Source organism: Leptopilina heterotoma, unplaced genomic scaffold (genome assembly GCF_015476425.1).
Source record: "Leptopilina heterotoma isolate Lh14 unplaced genomic scaffold, ASM1547642v1 Lhet_211, whole genome shotgun sequence".
Lineage (NCBI taxonomy): Eukaryota > Metazoa > Arthropoda > Insecta > Hymenoptera > Figitidae > Leptopilina > Leptopilina heterotoma.
The window spans coordinates 380,177-400,227 of NW_025110928.1; the positions used below are offsets into that span (position 1 = coordinate 380,177).

Below are 20,051 nucleotides of genomic sequence, written 5' to 3' on the forward strand. Positions count from 1 at the left end.
CTTTTAATTCAATTAGAATTTATTTCGAGTGAATTTTGGCTTTTTCATCTATTTATTATTTTTTTTTGCAAAGACTATTGGTGATTTGTACTTGAAGAATGTGTGAAACAATGGAGAACTTCTCACAGTTCGATCTAAGATTGCTTGAATGTCAGTTAGCCCTTTTCCTTTAGCAGCTGTCGAGAAGGCGCACGCAAAAGGGACTATGGGAGTAGACGCGACAGCGCTTTTGTTCCGAGGTTTGAAATTGATTTGTCGAAGCGGATTATGCGATTAGACGAAGGATTGCTGCAATTGAGGGTCAAAATGATTGACAATACTGTGTGGAGGGTGTAATTAGGAAAAATCATTCCTCACCAGACGAGAAAATTCGCCATTGAGATATATATATATATATAATAGGCTTTTCACTCTCCCTCGATTACTTCGCTTTGAACTAATCATTTCTTTCGTTCGATATCATGATGATGTCGAATGAAAATATTGCCCATGGTGAGGGAAATTTAATTATATCAGAGAAAATTAGAAAATTATTTTTCGATAATATATTATTTATACTGAATTTCAGTATTGAGTTGTTTTGAAGGCAAATGAGTAATAAATGATAATCTCATGTGTTGAAAAAAGTAATTTCATAATTATTAGGAAAAAAAGTGCTGTTCTAATATCTTTGCAGTTTATCCTCTCAAAACAAAAATATTCTATTCTTCATTGTAGAATATTTTTATTCTCTTGTCTTTTTTCCTCTTTTCTTTTTTCTTTTATTTTTTTTATTATAAATTTTAATTTTATTCCTTTAAATTTAGAAAATCCTCTGAAACACCTAAAATCATGCATATTTTCCCCTTTACCTCCCTTTTTTCGATGAGGCAAAATTACAAAAATAATTGTTATTCTTTTGCAATACAATTTTCTTGAATGTATTAAATTGAAAACAAAAATTTGACTCAATTTTTTAATTGATCCACATTTTTCGTATCAATTCGTTGCAATTTAATACTTTAATAAACTTAACAGGGAAGCTTTAGAAATTTTTTTAGTTCAATTAAAGAAAATAATTTCTTTTGCTCTCTTTGAAATTTTTTAATACAAGGTATCAAACGTAAAAATCTTTTATAATTTACAAAGTAAAACCCAAAGTGTTTGGAATTTATGTTAATTTTTACTATTTCCAGAATAAACTTTACTATTGAGTTGAAAGTATATTTTAATAATTTTTAGTAAAATTTACTTCGGATCTTATGAAATTTACTCTTAAAATAACGATATTTAATAGCAAATTTTACTATTTCCACAATTCTTTCTTGTATAAAAATGTTTTAATTTTTGCTTTGATGTTTAGGCCAAAGAATGTTTAAAAAAAATGTTTTAAGTTCTCTTCGAACGTTTAAAAATTATTATTCACAGAGTAAAGTTTACTTCTTCTGAAGTAAATTTTTATAATTTTCATTAAAGAAATTTTCTTCTGAAATAATAAAAGTTATTCTGGAAATAAAAATTTTTAATAGTAAATTTTACTATATTTTTGGAGAAAATTTTACCAAGTCCAAAGTAAATTTTACTAATTTTTACTGAAATTTGCTTCAAATATAATAAAATACATGGAATTTTAAAACAAAATTAGTGTTCTAAAAAAAATTTTGATTTAAAATTTTTAAAAAAATTCTAATTACAGAAAAAGATAAGAAAACTATCAATAACTAACTGAAAACATTGAACAAAAATGTTTGATTAAAAAAAGAAAAAACATTTATAGTAAACTGTAAATGTTAAAATATAATAATTTTTTATTTAATTTGAGAAATTCTCTTTTTTTTAAAAATGAATTCCCTTTTTAAAAATTTGTTTTCTTTATCCCTTTTTACAAGAAAAAATTATTGGGAACCCTGATTTTCAGAACAAATTTTACTTAATTGAAAATATATTTTACTAATTTTTATTAGAATTTACTCTGGAAATTACGATTTTTAGAAGAAAATTTTACTATGTATTTCTACAGTTAATTTTTAATTAAAATATTTTGAAGTATTCTTCGAACCTAGTACAATTTGTTATTAAAAAATTATCATTTTCGGAGTAAATTTTACTATTTTAATAAAGTAAATATTTCTAATTTTTAAAATAATTTTTCTTCAAAAATAGTAAAAGTATTTGTCTCGTCTAAATAACAATTTTCAATACTACTAAAGTTTATTATTTTTGGAGGAAATTTTACTAATTTTTCGTAAAATTCAGTTCAAATATGAGAAAATTCATAGAATTTTAAAACAAAAATAGAGGTCTAACTAAAATTCTCATTTATAACTCACAACAATTACAGACTACAGAAAAAGATTTAAAAAAATGTTCAATAATAGTTAACAGAAAAAATTTTTCAAAAAATATACATAACAAAAAAAATAATAAAATAATGGTTTACCTAATTTGAAAAATATTCTTTGTTTAAAAATTAAAATCGACTGTGTTACATAATATTACATGAAAAAATTACTGTCATCTCTAAGAATAATAAATAAAATAAATAAATTTTAATAAATTTTAATAAATTTTTATTAATTTTAATAAATAACAAAGTTTCTTTGAAGGTTTAATGTCAAAAACATTGAATTCAAGGAAAACAAATAAATATATAAGGTAATTAATTAATTAATTAATTAATTAATTAACGTGTAAGTAATTAATTATTAATTACATTTTTTAAATTGAAAAAATTCGATTTAGTGCATCAAGACATCTTTTTTTTGTCAATTCGCAACCACAATTATTGTCAAATAATATGCCTGGACACTTGCACGAAAAAGAACTTTATTTGGAGCAGCGATAAGTTTGTCTAGAGTAGCGAAAGTATTAACTGAAACAACCAAAAAAATTGCTAATTTAGTGAAAATTGTATAACTATTCCGCAGGTGAAGCTTCTTTTCGGTGTGCGAGAAGAAAATCATAAAGAATTTTATTTTGAAACCATATATAAGAGGAAAATATGCATTAAAATTATAGAGAAATCCACTAAAATAAAGTTTTCTCTTTATAGGGTGTAATTAATCGTGACTTTCTTTTCTTTTTTTGTAAGCTTACACATATTTTAATAAAGAGAATTAGACACTTTAAAAGGATAAATTTCGTGGGTATTTTAATTACACTTGCAAATGTAATTAATTGTACGTTACAAAATTATTATCTCGTGGATAAATTTTCTCTTCGTTTTTTTAATTGTAAAAATTTTATTATACTATGTATAATGAAATCGAAGTATTTTAACAGAATAATTGCATTTATAATAAAGAAATTGCATTTTATATAAAATAATTGCATTTTATATAAAATAATTGCATTTTGATAAAATATTTGCAATTATATCTGAATTGAGTAATAATTATTTTCAAGTAGCACGATTCATCGAGTCATTATAATGCCTCAGGGCAATTTATTAATAGTTGACTTTTTTTTTCCTCTGCTCGTAGTGATTAATTTTACTTGTAAATAAAAAGTTTTATTTTCCTCTTTTTCCATTATAAATGCTTAGATTGAATGTAATTTCAAGAGTTTGGAGTCTAAGAATTAATCGGAGAAACTGGCGATAATGAAAGGATGAGAAGTATATAGGAGAGGTACGTTTAAAAAGTGTTCTTTTGAGTCTGGAATTTTCAACCATTGCAAATAGCTTCTCTTCTTCTCTGTCTCTCTCTCTCTCTTTTACTCCCCACCCCCTTTCTCTAATTTTTCTTTTTTCTCTTATCATCAACCTCCTCTTATTTTCCATCTCTTTCTTGCTCGACCTCTCGGCAGTGTTATCCAATTATTCTAAGTTGTTAAGGCGAGTTAGGACGCTTAAGGGACTAAATTAAGACATTCCACACGACAAATCTCCCAAGAATCTCAATTAACTTCCCTCGGAGTCTTCCTCGTGCTTTAATTAACTGTTTAATTTCCTTTAATTTGCATTCACAATTGCATAAGCTGCTATATTGGTGTACCGCATTGCATTTGAACTTGAATTTTGAATTAAATCTATATGTTTTTTTTTTGTGGAAAAAAAGAGAGGGGGTGGGGAAAACTTTGCCCCGTATTTGTTTTCTTGCTTTTTTTTGTATTAAATTTTTCAATATTAACACTCTGTAATTTATTTTAATTAATTGATTTTCAAAGATGTTGAAAAAATTTATCAGCACAGGAATTTTTAATTAAACGTGCCGCTCTCAAGGGAATTAATTATTGAGTTTCAGTGATGAAATAGTTTACGATTTAGTCGAGAAAACGTGTTAAAATGTTGAATTTTAATGCGCTGAGAGAATAATGGTGTTTATTTTCAAATTTGCGAAGGTTTTGTATTCGATTTGGAATTTTTCATTACGGAAATTGGATAATTTTTTAAGTTTTCTTTTTCGAAGTACAGAATTTTATTTAACCTTTTGTACAAAAAAAAAAAAAAATTGTAGGAATTATCACTTGGAGAAAAATTTTATTTAAATCAAATATTTATTTCCGGTTAATAAAGAGTTTAATAAATTATTTATTTATGTTAAATAAAAATTTTAGTCAACAAAAATAAGATTTTTATTTATACAAAATAAAGTTTGAAACAATTGAAATATTTAGTAGGCTCTGAGTTAAATATTTCTTTCTGTGTGTATTCACTGAAAAAAAACTTTTTTAACATTAAATAACCAATTATTTGTCTATTATCAAATAAATATTTATTTGGATCAAATAAAGTTTATTTAATTAAAAATTGTAGTTAACGATCACTCCGAATAAAGGTTTAGGATAGAGAAAATGGACAATTTTATTATTAAGAACAAGTTAATTTAAGTCAATTAAATTGTATTTGAACCAATAATTTCGGTATTTGAATCAGATACAATTTAATTGATTGAAATAAAAATTAATTGATTTAAAAAAAAATTATTTGATTTAAGTAAATATTTATTTGACAAAAGACAAATAGTCCGTTATTTGAATCAAATAAATTTTTTTCAGTGTTTACAGTGTAACTTTTTTAATTTATTTTGATATAAAGGTATAAAGAGTACGAACTTGAAGAAATGTTCAATAGATTTAATGTATTGATGAATTTTGAATAACCCCTCCAATTAGTGAATTTATTATTTCGAGTCATGTAAAATATGCTCTGGAGAATTTTTTTTCCAAGTTTTATGGCTTTTTGAACGATATATCGGTTATAATATATTGAAGGAGGCTAATTTGAATTGCAATCCACTTTTCCACACGCGATAGCAAAAGTTCGCACTTTGATTTGAATAACTGAAGGAGGTTTTTTTTTGCAAACACCCTTAATATAAATTCCAATAAATTTACAAACAAACTCAGCGCACATATGCACAAAGACACTTGAAGAAATTGATTTCATATTAATAAATGAAAATTCTCTTAATAGAATTGTTTTTACAGCTAAAAAAGGTGTTAATTTTTATGCGAGTTCGCACTTAAACATCATTCTTGATGTGGAAATAACACTTTCTTTTTTATAAAAAACAATTTCTTGTGTTAAAAAGTCTTCTTTAAAGAGAATTTAAAATTAGTAATTTTTTATTTATTTATTGATCAATTTATTAAGCAAATAATTAGTAGTAATAGCATTTAAATACATTCTTATTTTCTTTAGTTTCGATTTAGTATTTCAAGCACAGAAAAACACTTCACCTGGAACAGCAATAAATTTCTCTAAAATAGCGAAAGTATTAGGTAATTAACAAAGATTAAAATTTCGCTAATATAGTAAAATTTGTAACTGTTTTAGTTGAACATTTTTTTCTCTGGGGAATAAATAAAAATTTAGAGAATAATTTGAGATTGATTCGATTTCTTATGTACTTTATATTCTCATTAATGTGTACATAAAAATTTACATAAACTTGTACAAGTGAAAACGAAAACGAATGCATAATTTGCTAATTCAGGGAAGATTTTTTGCTGGAGTATACGCTTTGTGGCAAAACCTGTCGAATCAGGGGGCTCCAGACTCTTTAGACCTTTTCAAGTATACTAATAATTATCGATCTGTTCTTAACAAACGTTCCATGAATATTGTGCGTTAATTCATTTTTAATTCAAAATCCCTCAACTCAAAACGGATATTTTCATATTGGAAGGGTTTTCTTTTTCTGAAAACTCTTCACTGAATGATTTTTATTATATAATTTATTTAAAACTTTTATTGATTCTGTAATATAATTCAGGGTCATTGGAAAATTTTATTTCAGAATGCAGCTTATTATTCGTTTACTACTTTAGAACGTTAACAATTAATATGTATTTACTAAAATAAAAAACAAAAAAAAATCAAAGTTTAGGTTTTATAAAATCAATATGATTCAAAAGTATTTTTAAGCTCACTGATTCAAAAATAGTATGTAAATAAATTTTTAAAAAATTATCGAATTAATAGAAATTTTGTGATATTCAACTGAAAATAATTAAATTTGTTAAAGAATTTCATTAAAAACTTTTAAAAAAAACGAATTTTCAAAGTATTTAAATTTAATAATTGATAAATAATTGAATTTTATAAAGAGTCACGTTATAATGTATTCATGTTTCTTAATGCGAAGATTAATAATTAAAATTTTTATTAGTTAATTTAGAAAAACATACACGCTTAAAATTTTTTAATAAAATGAATTTTCGCAATGTTTTTTTGAAAATTCTAAAAAATAAGATTTTTGAAATTTTTCAATTCTATTGTTTCAAGATAATTGAATTTTTAAAAACAAATAATTGAAAATTTTTGAAATAATTGAAATTTCTTTACATTCTATTAAAAAATAATTAAATTCTTTTCAAGAATTTTATTTAAATTTTTCGAAAATAATCAAGGGATGTTAGTCACCGTATAATTATAATTTCTTTTTTTTTAATTTTCTTCGCAATATATTCAATTTATTTTCATAAATAGTAAAACTCGTTGCAGAATTTCAATTATTTTTAATACAATTTTAATCGAATTCCTCGAAAAATGTAATTACTCTTAAAAATTTTATTAAAATTCGTCGAAATAATACAATTATTTCTAGAAACTGTAAAAAAATTCTTCTCAAGAATTAAATTATTTCCATAAATGGCAAAATTCTTCAGATTTACTAAATTCTTTTGAATATTATTTTTAAAAAAATTCTTCACAAGAATTCAATTATTTTCAAAAATTTTCATAAAATTCTTCGCAGAAATTCAATTATGTTTAAATTTTTTTTTTAAATTCTCGAAATTTCAATTATCTTTATAAATAATTGAATTGTTCTCCACAATTCAATTATATTTCAAAATTTTAATAAAATTCTACGCAAACATTTAATTATATTCATAAATAATAACATTCTTTGGAAAGATTCAATTACTTTTATAAATAGTAAAATTCTTTGCAGAAATTCAATTAGTATCAATACATTTTAATAAAATTGAATTAATAAAATTTTCAATTATAATTATAAACAGACAAGATTATTTTAAAAAATTAAAAAAATTTTTTGTTTAATTCAATTATTTTTCAAATTTTTAATTAAAATTTTTTTAAAAAATATTATTTTCAAAAAATTTAAAGAAACTTGTCAAAAGAAATTGAATTATTCATAAAAACTCTAATTAAAATTTTGGATGCCATTTGTAGATTTATTTATTATCGAAATCAAATAAATTTAAATTTGATGAGAAAAAAAACCGGGAAAAATTAGGACAAAGCCGGGTTGGTCACAATCGTTAAAGCATTCAAATATTGACGTTATGTATCGTGCGTTCGAGTCCCCCTAGAGTCAGAATTTTATAGTTCGTTTCTATTAGGATTATTATAATATTATTATTGTTAACAATAATTTACATAAATATTAACCTACAAAGGATAAATTATAGAACATAATTAAATAATTAAAGTATTTAAATATAAATAATTAATTAATAGGTATTAATTAAATAAAATGATCTTCAAATTTTTTAATTTAATTAATTTAATTTTAAATAACAAATTTATTATGATATAAACTTCATTTGAAATAATTACTCTACTTTCGAGACTAATTTGACTTTATGCATTGCAAAAATAATAAACATTTTTTGAAGAAACAAGTCACTATAAACAAGTCACTAAGAGATTCAGTTTTTTTTCTGTTTTTTTCTTTTTTTTTTTTTTTTTTTTGAAAGCACAAGACTATTATTGTATAAATGTGTGTGAGTTTTATATTAGCCAAGTGAATATTCACGAGCGTTTTACAATTGTTAAATTGGAAAGACCTTAAGTCAGAGAAAGGAAAGGAGTTTGTATAAAGAAACTGGGAATGCGGGAAAGCATACGAAGGGGTGTGAAAGTAAAGCGGCAAAAAGGAAATGGAAAAAGAGAGGTGCGTGAGTTTTTCAAGCGTTGATAGGCAATCTACTTGATTGCCAACTTCAAACGTACCGAGAGAGAGTGAGAGAGCGAGAGTTTTCAAAAAAGTGTAAATCGATATTTTTTTTTCTCCTTCTTTTTCACCAAGATATTATATTCTAAGGTAAAAAAACTTGACTTTTATGCTACTATAAAAAAGAAAAAATCTCCCTGAATTCTTCAAACAATACAATTCGTGCATATATTTTGAATTTTTTTCTTTATAATATACAGAAAAAAGGAAAATATGCGCGAATTGTATTTATCCTTTCGTGTGACTAAAAAAAAATTTAGTACGCTATTTATGCTTTTTGTTCGGTAGATTTCAATCTGAAATTAGCATTCTTAACGAGATTCTTAAAAAAGGGGGAAAAATTTCGCAAAAGAAGAATTATTTTTATTTTATAGGGTTACTGTATCAATTACTGTGGAATTGTAGTCATTTTTTGCAGTTTTTCTAAGGATAGCAAATTAAGACAAAAAACGAATAAAAATTTTGCTTCGCAACACTTTTGCTTCGTAACTGGGCATAGAAAAAGAAATATTTATATCAAAGAAATTCAAAAATTATTTTTGAATTAAACATAAATTAAACATAATTTTCTCGGTCTAGTTTGTTTTATTAAGATAAAATTTAAAAAACTTAATACTCTGTAAAAATAGAGCATTATTTTGCTTGCAGGAATTAAAACACATTCATGTTTTAATTACTGCGTTAAGTCAGAATTTAAAATTAAGTAATGTAATTGTATTTTATTTATTATTTATTGTATTTTTAATAATTTAAAATGTAAATCATAATTCTATAAAGTAAATTTCAAAATAATGTTTTTCAATATTTTGAAACAATTACATTTTCTTTTGTTATAAATAATTACACTTTTTACAAAAGCGTATTAACTGAAGCATCCGCAGCAATTGATGCATTCATCCTAGTAATTTTTTTATTTACTGAAAAAAGCTTTAGCTGGAAGAGCAACAAATTTCACTAGATTAGCGAAACTTTTAGTTGCTAAAATTAAGACTTTCACTATTTTAGAGAAAATTATTGCTGATCTAGGCAAAGTTTTTTTCATCTATAAGCAAAGTGTTAACAGGGTTGCCACAAACCTGGAAAATCTGGGAAACCTGGAATTGTCAGGGAATTTTATAAAGTTTTATTCTAAAAATTCAATTTTTTTTATTTCAATATTAAGAATCTCAAGTCTTCAAGTTGATATTGTACAACTTTTTGATTTTAAATTTAGTGCTTATAGAGTTGAAATCAATGTGGCTTTTCTAAATTTTAGTTTCTTCTGGTCAATATTATCCTTTGGATAATTTTAAAATTAATATTTTTAAATGCATTTTAGAAATCCAAAAATTTTATTAAAATGTTTAAAATACTCGTTGAATTGTAAAATATTCTGAACGAAACAATGCGGGATTAACTCTCAATATAAAAAACTAATATTAAAATCTTTATTACAACTGAAATAATTAATCAAAATTAAATTTCGTTTTATAAAATTAAATAAAAACTTTTAAATCAGTTAAAAATAACACAAAAACATAACCTTAAAACGATTTGCTTCTAAGGTATAGGTATACTTTTCTTCGGAGTGTATCACAAATAATCTCGCAAATTTTAAATTAAATTTTAATTGTTTATAAAATTGGAAATTAATAACTTATGTTATTAATAATTTACTTTTGAAGGATTTTATACTTTTTGTCGTAATTAGATAAAAATTTATCAAAAAAAATTTTATTTTAGGGTCTGGTATTTTTTAAAAAATGGTCTGAAAAACCTGAAAAAGTTATGGAATTTTAAAATCCATGTTTTGTGGCAAACCTGTGTTATAGTGAGAATTAGTAGAAATAGTTACCAATTTCAGTTTATAAACAAAGATTCGCGATTATATTTTTTCCCCTTTTAGAAACTTTGGAATGTGTCGTGCGCTCTAAAAAATTAGAATAAAGAACATCCGTCCTTTTTCTCTAAATCTATTTTGACTAGCAATCGCGCTTATAAAATTGATTCTGAATAATAGAAGAAACGTTGGGATTTCTATGAGACGAGGAATGTGTTTCAAGGTGAAGTGATTAATTATCCAAGGTGTTGAGAATTTGATTCAAGGTAGATCGATCTAATTATATATGTGGTGTATGTATATGTGCATCTACATATATATACGAGTATATATTATATATATTTATGTATATATTATATACATGCACATATAATATATATAATATATACGTATATATATATATATATTATATACACGCATTTATGTGTATAATTTTCTATTTAGAGAAATGTGCTATTCGCTTATAGTAGTGTGGGGTCTTCGGAGGTCTGTGCTCTCGTCTTTAAGTCTGCCCTCAAGACTTAAGACAAATAATAAATAAAAAGAGTTTTGCTCGAAGCGCGCTAAATGCTCTCACTGTAAGACGAGGTGCCAGAGTGACATTTGAATGGAAGGGTAGGTTCTTTGTACTGTCTCGGTAATCCGATACCTGAAAATCGTTCTCAAAATCCACTTACTCCAATATGCGAAATTCTTAACTTGTTGTTGACGTTCTGTAAGTCCTGCATCAATTTATTATTTATTTACTTCATATAATTATTTCGGCGCTCATTACCTTCTGAAAACCACGAAACATTATTCTGCCGTACGAAGTAAAAATTTTTTTTAGTTTCTTTGTCGCTAAGGTAGATTTTTGACGATCCGATTGTGTGAATTTCGTCCCTAGCGTCAAAGTGAGTTAAGTAGGTTTTTTTTTTATTTTGTATGTTATATTTATAAATATATTTTATTTATAATAATATATTTATAATATTTTTATTTTATTTACTCAATGTTTGAATAAATAAAGTATTGAAAATAATTTACTTGATTCTAGTTGTGGATTCTTTGATCATTGTAAAATAAATACTTATTTGAATCCATTAAATATTTAAATAAAAGTAAAATTATTTTGTAGAATTATTTATTTGAATCCAGTAAATACTTATTTAAATTCAGTAAATAATTATTTGAATGCTATTTACTCATTTGAATTCTGGAAATATTTATCTGAATGCAATAAATACTTCTGAAAGTACAGTAAATATTTATTTGAATGCTATTTACTTTCTTTGAATCCAATAAATATTTTTCTGAATGCAATAAATAATTATATATAAGTAAAGTAAATATTTATTTGAATGCAGTAAATATTTATTTGAATCTAATAAATATTTATACAATTTTAACCCGTTGCCTTTTAACGACCCAACGTTGGGTCGTGAAAGTTTTAGCAAAAAATAGAAATTTGTTATTTAAATTATAAAATAAATTCTTTCATATCATTATTCACATACTATAGGTATTAATGATACTAGAAAAAGTAATAAATAAATAATTGTTTATTATTTTTAAATAATATAACAATTTAAAAGATTTTGATGGACATTTTGAGGCACTAAAATGAATATTTTTCCAAACAGCGAAGGGGTTAATAAATATTTACTTGAATCCAATAAATAATTATTCAAATCCTATAAATATTTATTTGAATCCTATAAATGTTTATTTGTACCAAATAAACTTACATTTGAATAAAATATATTTTAATTCCATCAGTAAAATAGTCTTTGCTTCAAATGCAAAAAGTATTGATTCGAATAGAGTTTATTTGATCTCGTTAAAAATTCTTTTGTTTCAAGTAAAGATTTACTTGATGATAAGTTAAGTAATTCATTTTTTGATTCAAATAAGTACCTAACTGGTGCCTTGTTAGAATGGTAAATTTTAAATAGGGAAGAGTGGATCAATTTCTGCACGAAAAATAGCAATTCAAATAATTTTTGTTACAAAATTATTTGTTTCATTCTACAAATTCCTGAAAATTATTTTAAATAATATGAAATAAATTTAAAAATTTCTAAAAACAATATAAAATAAAATAAGTTTAAAAATTACTAAAATTTATAAATCAATCAATAATTTAGAATATTGTTATCTCCAAATTATTATAAAATATAACAATTGGATAATGAATAATATTTAGAATTTCTGTACTGAATTTAGTAATATTACTGGTGTTTAAATATTTATAAATTAATAATAATTTAATTCAAAACAGAAAGAACTTGTAAACATTTTTTTATCGATTTATCACTTATTTCTTTTCTTCGATATAATTTTTTCCCGAGTCCATAATTTTGTATATTTAGTTTATAAATGCTGATAAATAGCTATAAATGAAAAAGTGACTGATTCATTTATAGAGAATGAAATAACAGAAACGAGAACGCGGTTGAGAACAGTTTGCTGATGAGCGGCCATTTTTACGTTTTGTTCAGGCTCTTTGTGTTTTGGTGAGACATTGCAGGTCTGCCCAACACTCAACTCATTATACCACTAATTATTCAAAACGCTAGGGATTATTCTGATGAAAATACTCAATTCCCACAGTGTACCCACTACACTCTTCTCTTTCTTCTTTCCTGTTTTTATATTATTCTTTCTTTATTCATCCCCAAGACCTCGTTTTTCATCGCTGAGCTTATCTAATGCCAGCCTCTCATTGAACGAAACAATTAGCCGTAATTTTCTTCTTCTTTTTTTTTTAAATGAAAAGATTCGTTGCTTCTCAACGTGTTTGGTTTTTTTTTTTTTATTATTGAAAAGGGAATATAACTGCGCTGTGTATATAGGTATATATATACTGTTAATATATATATATATATAATGCACCGTCTTTGGAAAAACATTTCATTGATGATGAGATAATAATGGGTAATTGATTTGAGACTCGAGAATTTTCAATAATAAACCTCGCCAATTGGAAAGATTTCTTTCTTTAACGATGAGGGATATAAAATAACTCGAAATTTTTATCACTTTGCTGTGTTCAATTGTGTTGGTTTATAATTGAGTTGGATCATCAGAACTAATGAAGGAACGAAACCATTGATGAAGTTATAAAGAAAATTTGCATTGTAGTTGAAAAAAGTTGAAGAAAAAATCACTTCATTGTTCGTTAATATCGATTTCAATTGTTTGCATATAGAAGTTCTGAAATATTTATCATTATTATTCACTTTCTTTACTATTAATTACAAAATGATGTGTTGCAAAAGAAAAACGAAATTTTTTATTCAATTATTAAATTTTATTTTAATTTTCCCAATATTGTAATTTTTATAGATGTGAATGCATTGGAAAATGAATTGTGAACAATAAAAAACATATAATAGATGGATGGGCATACTATATGTACTGAAAAGTGTAGTGTGTAACAATAGAGAAAGAGGGCAGATGCAGTTCAAGTGTGAAATAGTTTCCGTAAATTGTCTGACATCTGAACACACGACCCCGATTGTGGATCTTGAGGAGACAAAAGTTGATAGAATAAAAGTTCGATTTTCGGTAATTCGATCTTGAGTGGCCCTCTGTTAAGTGATAGCCATAAATGGCGTGTTAAGTGCTCGTTTCACGCAACACTGATACACCTATAAATTTACTTTAGCCTTCTGACTCAGGGGTCGTTAGCGTTAGTGTATTGGTGCATGGTATATTGATTTTGTGATAACATCTTCATGATAACATGAAGATCCTTTACGGTGAATTTAAGCCGATGAATATTCCTGGTGTAACGTATATATAATATAACTATAGACAATTCCATTAGGCGACAAAGATTCTAAATGAACCTCTATATACTCTTTCTGACTGTATATTATTTCCTTTCTCCATATTCTTTCTTTTCTCAATTTTCTTTCTTTTCTCTATATTTTTTTCCATTTCTCTATATTATTTTTTTTCTACACTTTTTCCTTGTTTATATTTTTTTTCTTTTTCTATACTATTTCCTTCTCTATATTCTTTCCTTTTTCTATAGTATTTCCCTTCTCTATATTCCCTTCTTTTATTACTCTTCCTTTATTCTTTCATCTTGAGTTCTATTTCGAATGTTTAAAAATTATTTGTTTATTATTTGTTGCAATTTATTTACTCTCTTTTTTACAACAATGCATAATTTAGGTTTTTTATTAGAAAATGATCTCAAAAAGCAAATATTATGCAAAATTTTTAATGCATTATGTATCAGTATACGTAACGTTTACTATTGTATATACTATATACAAAATAGAATTTATAGTTTAGTATAAAAAAGTAGGAAGAGCAATTAGTGAGGAATGTGCAACTTGGTAGGTGACGAACATCTTTTGAGTTTTTATTTCGGCCTAATCGTTAATTTTCAAAATAGTTTGTAGAGTTGCTTAATTTATTTGTAGGATATGCTTGGAATTGTATTTACATATAATCTGAAATTGAGTTGGGTGGATGAAGGAATTCGAAATGTACTATATTTTCAGTAGTAGATGATTGTAAATGCGGACTGTGAGGGTTGAACGATCTGTATTGTAAGTTGAACACTTCGTATTGATAGTAGTATAGAATTTGTAAATTAGTGATGATGCAAATTGCAAATAGAAATTGGGGAAATCTACTTCATAAAACAATTTATAGTTTACTAGTTTGAAATTTATATTGCAAATGGTACTATCTGTAAATTGTTGATGTTTCAAAATCTGTAAGCAGCAACTCATAAAATCTGTGATGAAAAATTCAGGAACGAATGCGAATGATGTCATCCGTTTTACGAATTGCACAATCCGTATTACAAATAACATTCTATTAAAAATTATGTAAGTCATACTGCAAATGTTGGAACATTTTTATTGCAAATGGCACAACTCTTATTGCAGATGATGCCATTTGTGTAAAAATGATAGAATTTAAAGTGCAAATGATTGTACAATTTGTATTAAAAATGATACTAACATCAGTAAGTTCCAAATACAAAATTCCTTAGTGCAGATGATGCCCTTCGTCAATTTTTTAAAAACTATACAGTGTCTACTTCAAATAATGGTACAATTTTTATTACGAATGGTACAATCTATGTAACTTTTTATCAGTACAATTCAAATTACAAATTGTACAATCTGCAAGTTTCAATTGGTACAGTAAAGCTTACAAATATTTTACACTTGAAATTGTTCCTAAACAGTGGAGTCAACAATAATTTTATTGTTTAGAAGCATCTTCAAGGCAAAAGGCATAAAATTGCAGATGCCATCCTTTAAAAATGGTACATTTTCCTACTACAAATAATGACAATTTGTAAATTCCGAATTGTGTATTGCTAATTGCAGATGATGCCATTTATTTAAAAAATACAATTGCAAACTACAATAATAGTGGTAAAATCTGAATTAAACTTATTTCAAATGATGCAATCCGTATTACAGATAGTACAATCTAATTTTCAATTTTAAAGCTTACAAATATTTTGTACTTGAAATTGTTCCGAAACAGAGGAGTTAACAATAACTTTATTATTTAGAAGCAACTTCAAAGAAAAGGCATAAAGATTCTAGTGTACAATTCGTATTACGTCTGATTAATAAAAGTACAGTTCATACTGCAAATAATAGCATTTGTATTATTGGTACAATCTGTAAATTTTAGATCGTACAATCCGTGATGCAAATGGTTAGAGTACTACAATAATGCATTATAATGTTGTACTCGATTCAAACAGAAAATGATATTGACTAACCTTTATAGATTATAACAAATGCAAAACTCAATTGTTTAAATCCAAAATTTACGTTAGAAACAGTATCGTGTACGTGTACAATTGCAAATTTTAGACATGAATGCACACAGTGTGCAATTATGCAAATGAAATCATTTCAGAGAATATAATAGGGGATTTCGATATGCTCCGCGATTATATCCGGATATGAAGATAATTTGATAATTTCTACTTTGGATTATATATGTGTATTCATTTATGATGAGCACTAAACATAATGAGCAGTTCCATAAAGTTAATAACAATAACAAGAATAACAACAACAACAACAACCTACCCTGAGGAGGTGTATGCTGACTGGGACTATGTTGATTGTGATTGGCGGACAAGGCAGTGCCCGAAATTACATGTTGCGCATGTGTAGCCGGATGCACATTGACACCAGGAGACGGAAGTTGGCCTGGCTGATGTACCTGATGATGAGCAACATGATGCGCCGGATGGGGATGCGGTGGTGGTAAAAAAGCCGCAGCGACGGCCGCTTGGGCATTCAAATATGCCATTCGCGATGCCGTTAAATTGCCCAGATTGCCAAGATTTCCTATTGTGCCCAAATGATTCGTCAGGGATGGCATGTAGTCCCATAATTTATGATGAGACGTCGCCGGGGCATAGGAGACGGCCGACACTCCAGCCGGTGGTGAGCCTTGCGGTGATCCTCGATCGGCACCGCTACCATTTAAGCCGAGCAGCTCCTGGATCGCGAATGGCGATCGCTGCGGCATTTTCGTTACTTTCGGATGAATCTTGATGGATTAAATTAACATTTCACAATTGAAAATTAATTAAAACTGTTTTTCACCCCGCGGAAGCTACTTTCGTAGCAAACACGGAGTTGCTATTGCTTGTAACTTGATTTTCATGTTCTAAATAATAAATTCGAAAAACTTATATTGTTTACGTTAATCAAAAAAGTAGAATGTTAATCACACTATGATTTTTCGATTTGAAAAATTTTCTATTAAACTTTGTATAGTCATTTTATTAAAACAGGACACAAATTCTAAGTATTTTCGTAAATTTCCATTGTTTCAAAAATCGTAATGCAATCCAGTGCAAATCCGAAGCGACGGCTAGATTCGCGACTTTTTGGCGAGCGACGGCAAACCTCCGGAATGTCTACCGCGAATGTTCACTCCCACTGCATAGAAAATTTATCACCAATTTCAAAATCTACCCCTTCGTTGATTGATTAGTTTCGTTGTAATCAGGTACAGTTATATTTTTTCAATTTTCTAGTAAATTTTCTCTTCCCTAAAGGAAGGACATCTTAGAATACATTTCGATTCAAGTTTCTCTCTTATTCTTTAAATAAATACTCAATAATCTAAATCTAATTAGAGCACATTGTCACAAGTGACATTTTCGTTGAATACTGTCCAGTGAATTCCAAAACTCTCTAATACATCTGGATGATCCTTCAAGGATTGACGCACACTTCTCGACTACAATAATATAATTCTGAGCTCCAAAAACCTGAATGGTCTTATTTCTGCCGTTAAGTGAGACAGCGTTCTTTAAGGGATACCTGAGCCTTTCATCCGCGTTGCAAAAAGATCGGATTTCAGAATTGAACGTCCCCAGATGCCTTTGCGCTATCCTCATTTATGTGCATATAGAGATTCCTCAACATTGTCGATGATTCATCACTGATCCACTCTATATTTTCCAATCTTGATCACTTATTATTATCACACTTTATCAGTACGAGCGATAAAAACTTTTGTCACTTTTTGTCAAAAAGTTAAAAAAAAATAACAATAAAATTTTGTCACACATTTGCGGCAATTGGGATTTGTTTATGCGGTAAATTCGTTGTTGATGAGAGTTCGGACCCGTGGTTAAGAATCTAATAAACGATTTGAAAGGTAAATAAAAAATTGTCTAAAATATAATTATGTGTGATGTGTCCGTGTCGTAGTCGCGACGATATGCAACTGAAGAACCGTCACGTTGGGGTGGCTTGTCGTGGGTAAGGATAGCAAGACAAGGAAAGTCAGGGCAGGGAACCCCCGGAAACGGCTGCTTTTGCCCGTCGCGACGACCCGCGGGCGCAAGGGTGGGGATCATGATGTTAGTCGGTGTCGCATACATACAGGCGCCCACAGTCGCGCCTACTTTAGGTACCCAGTAGTGGCCGTCTCGCATCGCGGATTGGTCCGTTTTTTCAAACCAGCATCCGGGCAGACATAGCCCTATTTAAATCTAGAGGAGGTTCTTCGATCGTTTACGCCTGTCGTGTACACGCCTACAACAGCACGTTTCACCACGCACAAATATTTTTCGAAAAATGTATTCTTATCAATTTTCTGTTAATGAACCTTATATTCCAACTGTTTTTCTGAGGGGATTTTTTCTTTCGTTTTTTTTCTACCAATTTTTTTTTCTTTCTATCTAGTTTCTTCTATCTGTTTGTCTGTCTAACTGTCTAACACTGTGTCTAACAAAAAGAGGGTAATTGTATCGAATTAATTAAACAAGTGTTTTTATAGATAATTTAATTATTTGGAGGATTTGTTAGAATTTTGTTTTTGATGAATTTCTGTGAAAGCAGGAAGAAAATTTGGAGAGAAGAAGGTTAAGTTTTAAGGCTTTTTTAGGGGATAAATTGTGAGAGATAATAGCAGGGCCATCTGTTGGTTTAGTAAATTTTAGCGCCATTTCAGTAAATTTTACTGTCTGCATTTATTATTTAGGTTTTAACCTACATGAGAGGAGTGGAAAAGAAAATTATACTATATATAGTCTAAGATAATTTACTTAGATCCGGCAAAGGCCTTGGTGGCATGTGGACTAACTATAAAATCCCATTAGTAAGAAAATGATGCAGATATGTCTATCCTTTTCTTAGGAATGAACTTTTTTAGTTCGTCCACATGCCACCAGGACCCTTGCCGGATCTAGGTAAATTATCTTAGCAATAGTAAAATATTAGGTAAAAAATGTCCACAGTTTTTTATATTAATTAATTATATGGCTATTATTAATTAAAATTTAGTATTAATATTAATTAAAATTTAATATTAATATATTAATAATATTTATATATTATTTATTAAATTTATATTTTTTAAAACTTCGCGCCAAAACAGTTCATAAAATTCCCGCCCAGATGGCATGAAAATTCGCTCATAAACGAGATGAAATGATGAGTCGAGTACATGATTCATAACAGTATATATAAAATTGAATTGTTCCCATTCAAAAAAATTCTACAAAATTCTATTAAAATGATTCGATAGAATAATTGTATATATAAACTCAATAGTGAACATTCTATATTATATAGACTTTCTCTGGAATTTATTTGGTACGATGTTATACAATTAATCTTTTAATTAATTATATATTATTAATATTAATATATTATATCAATTAAATTTTTCCCTTTTTTGAATTTCGCGCCAATATAGTTCATTTAATTGCCGCCTAGACGGCATAAAAATTCGCTCATAAACGAGATGAAGTGAATGGAGTACATGAATAATATTGTGAATTAAAATACCGTCAACCGGGGCTATTTTGTGCACCAAATAGCTTTTTTTTATTCAAAGATTTATATAAATTCAGAATTAAGAGAATAAAGAACATCAACTTTTGATATATGTTGTGGACATCCTTCTGAAGCTTTCCTATAAATTTGGCAAAGAAAAAAATTTTTTTGTCTTAGTTATAGTCATTGAAAGTTGTGCACACAATAACTCCCGGGATGGGGCTATTTTGTGCATCGAACTTTGTTTTCCTATAATGTTGCATAAACATTTTTTTAATTGTTTCTGCTTCATAAAATCTTTTGTGTATATATTTGAGAGTAAGTTAAAAAAAGAATGACCTAGTAAAATCTTTTTTGTAGATATATTATACAAAAAATGTAAAATAAAGCACTAAAATTTTGCTAAAATCTGAACAAACTAAAAATTAACAATCTTTCTTTAAATTGTATATTACGCAGATAGTAAATAACATTTTTTTCTTTTTTAATATATATTTTATAATAATATACTAATATAATTATAAAATGATCGTTTAAACACTTATA

At 26.8% G+C, this 20,051-nt stretch overlaps 1 protein-coding gene across 4 annotated transcripts in view; it reads right to left on the minus strand.

Moving 5' to 3' along the window:
* The window catches only part of LOC122501558 (visual system homeobox 2-like), a 97,862-nt gene extending 79,887 nt beyond the window's left edge, over positions 1–17,975 (minus strand). For all 4 annotated transcript variants that reach the window (XM_043611115.1, XM_043611112.1, XM_043611113.1 and 1 more), the window contains exon 1: positions 16,290–17,975. In XM_043611115.1, coding sequence (XP_043467050.1) covers positions 16,290–16,737 — 448 coding nt within the window. In that variant the 5' untranslated portion in view covers positions 16,738–17,975. The remainder of the gene's footprint in view (positions 1–16,289) is intronic.
* Between the last annotated feature and the right edge of the window lie 2,076 nt (positions 17,976–20,051).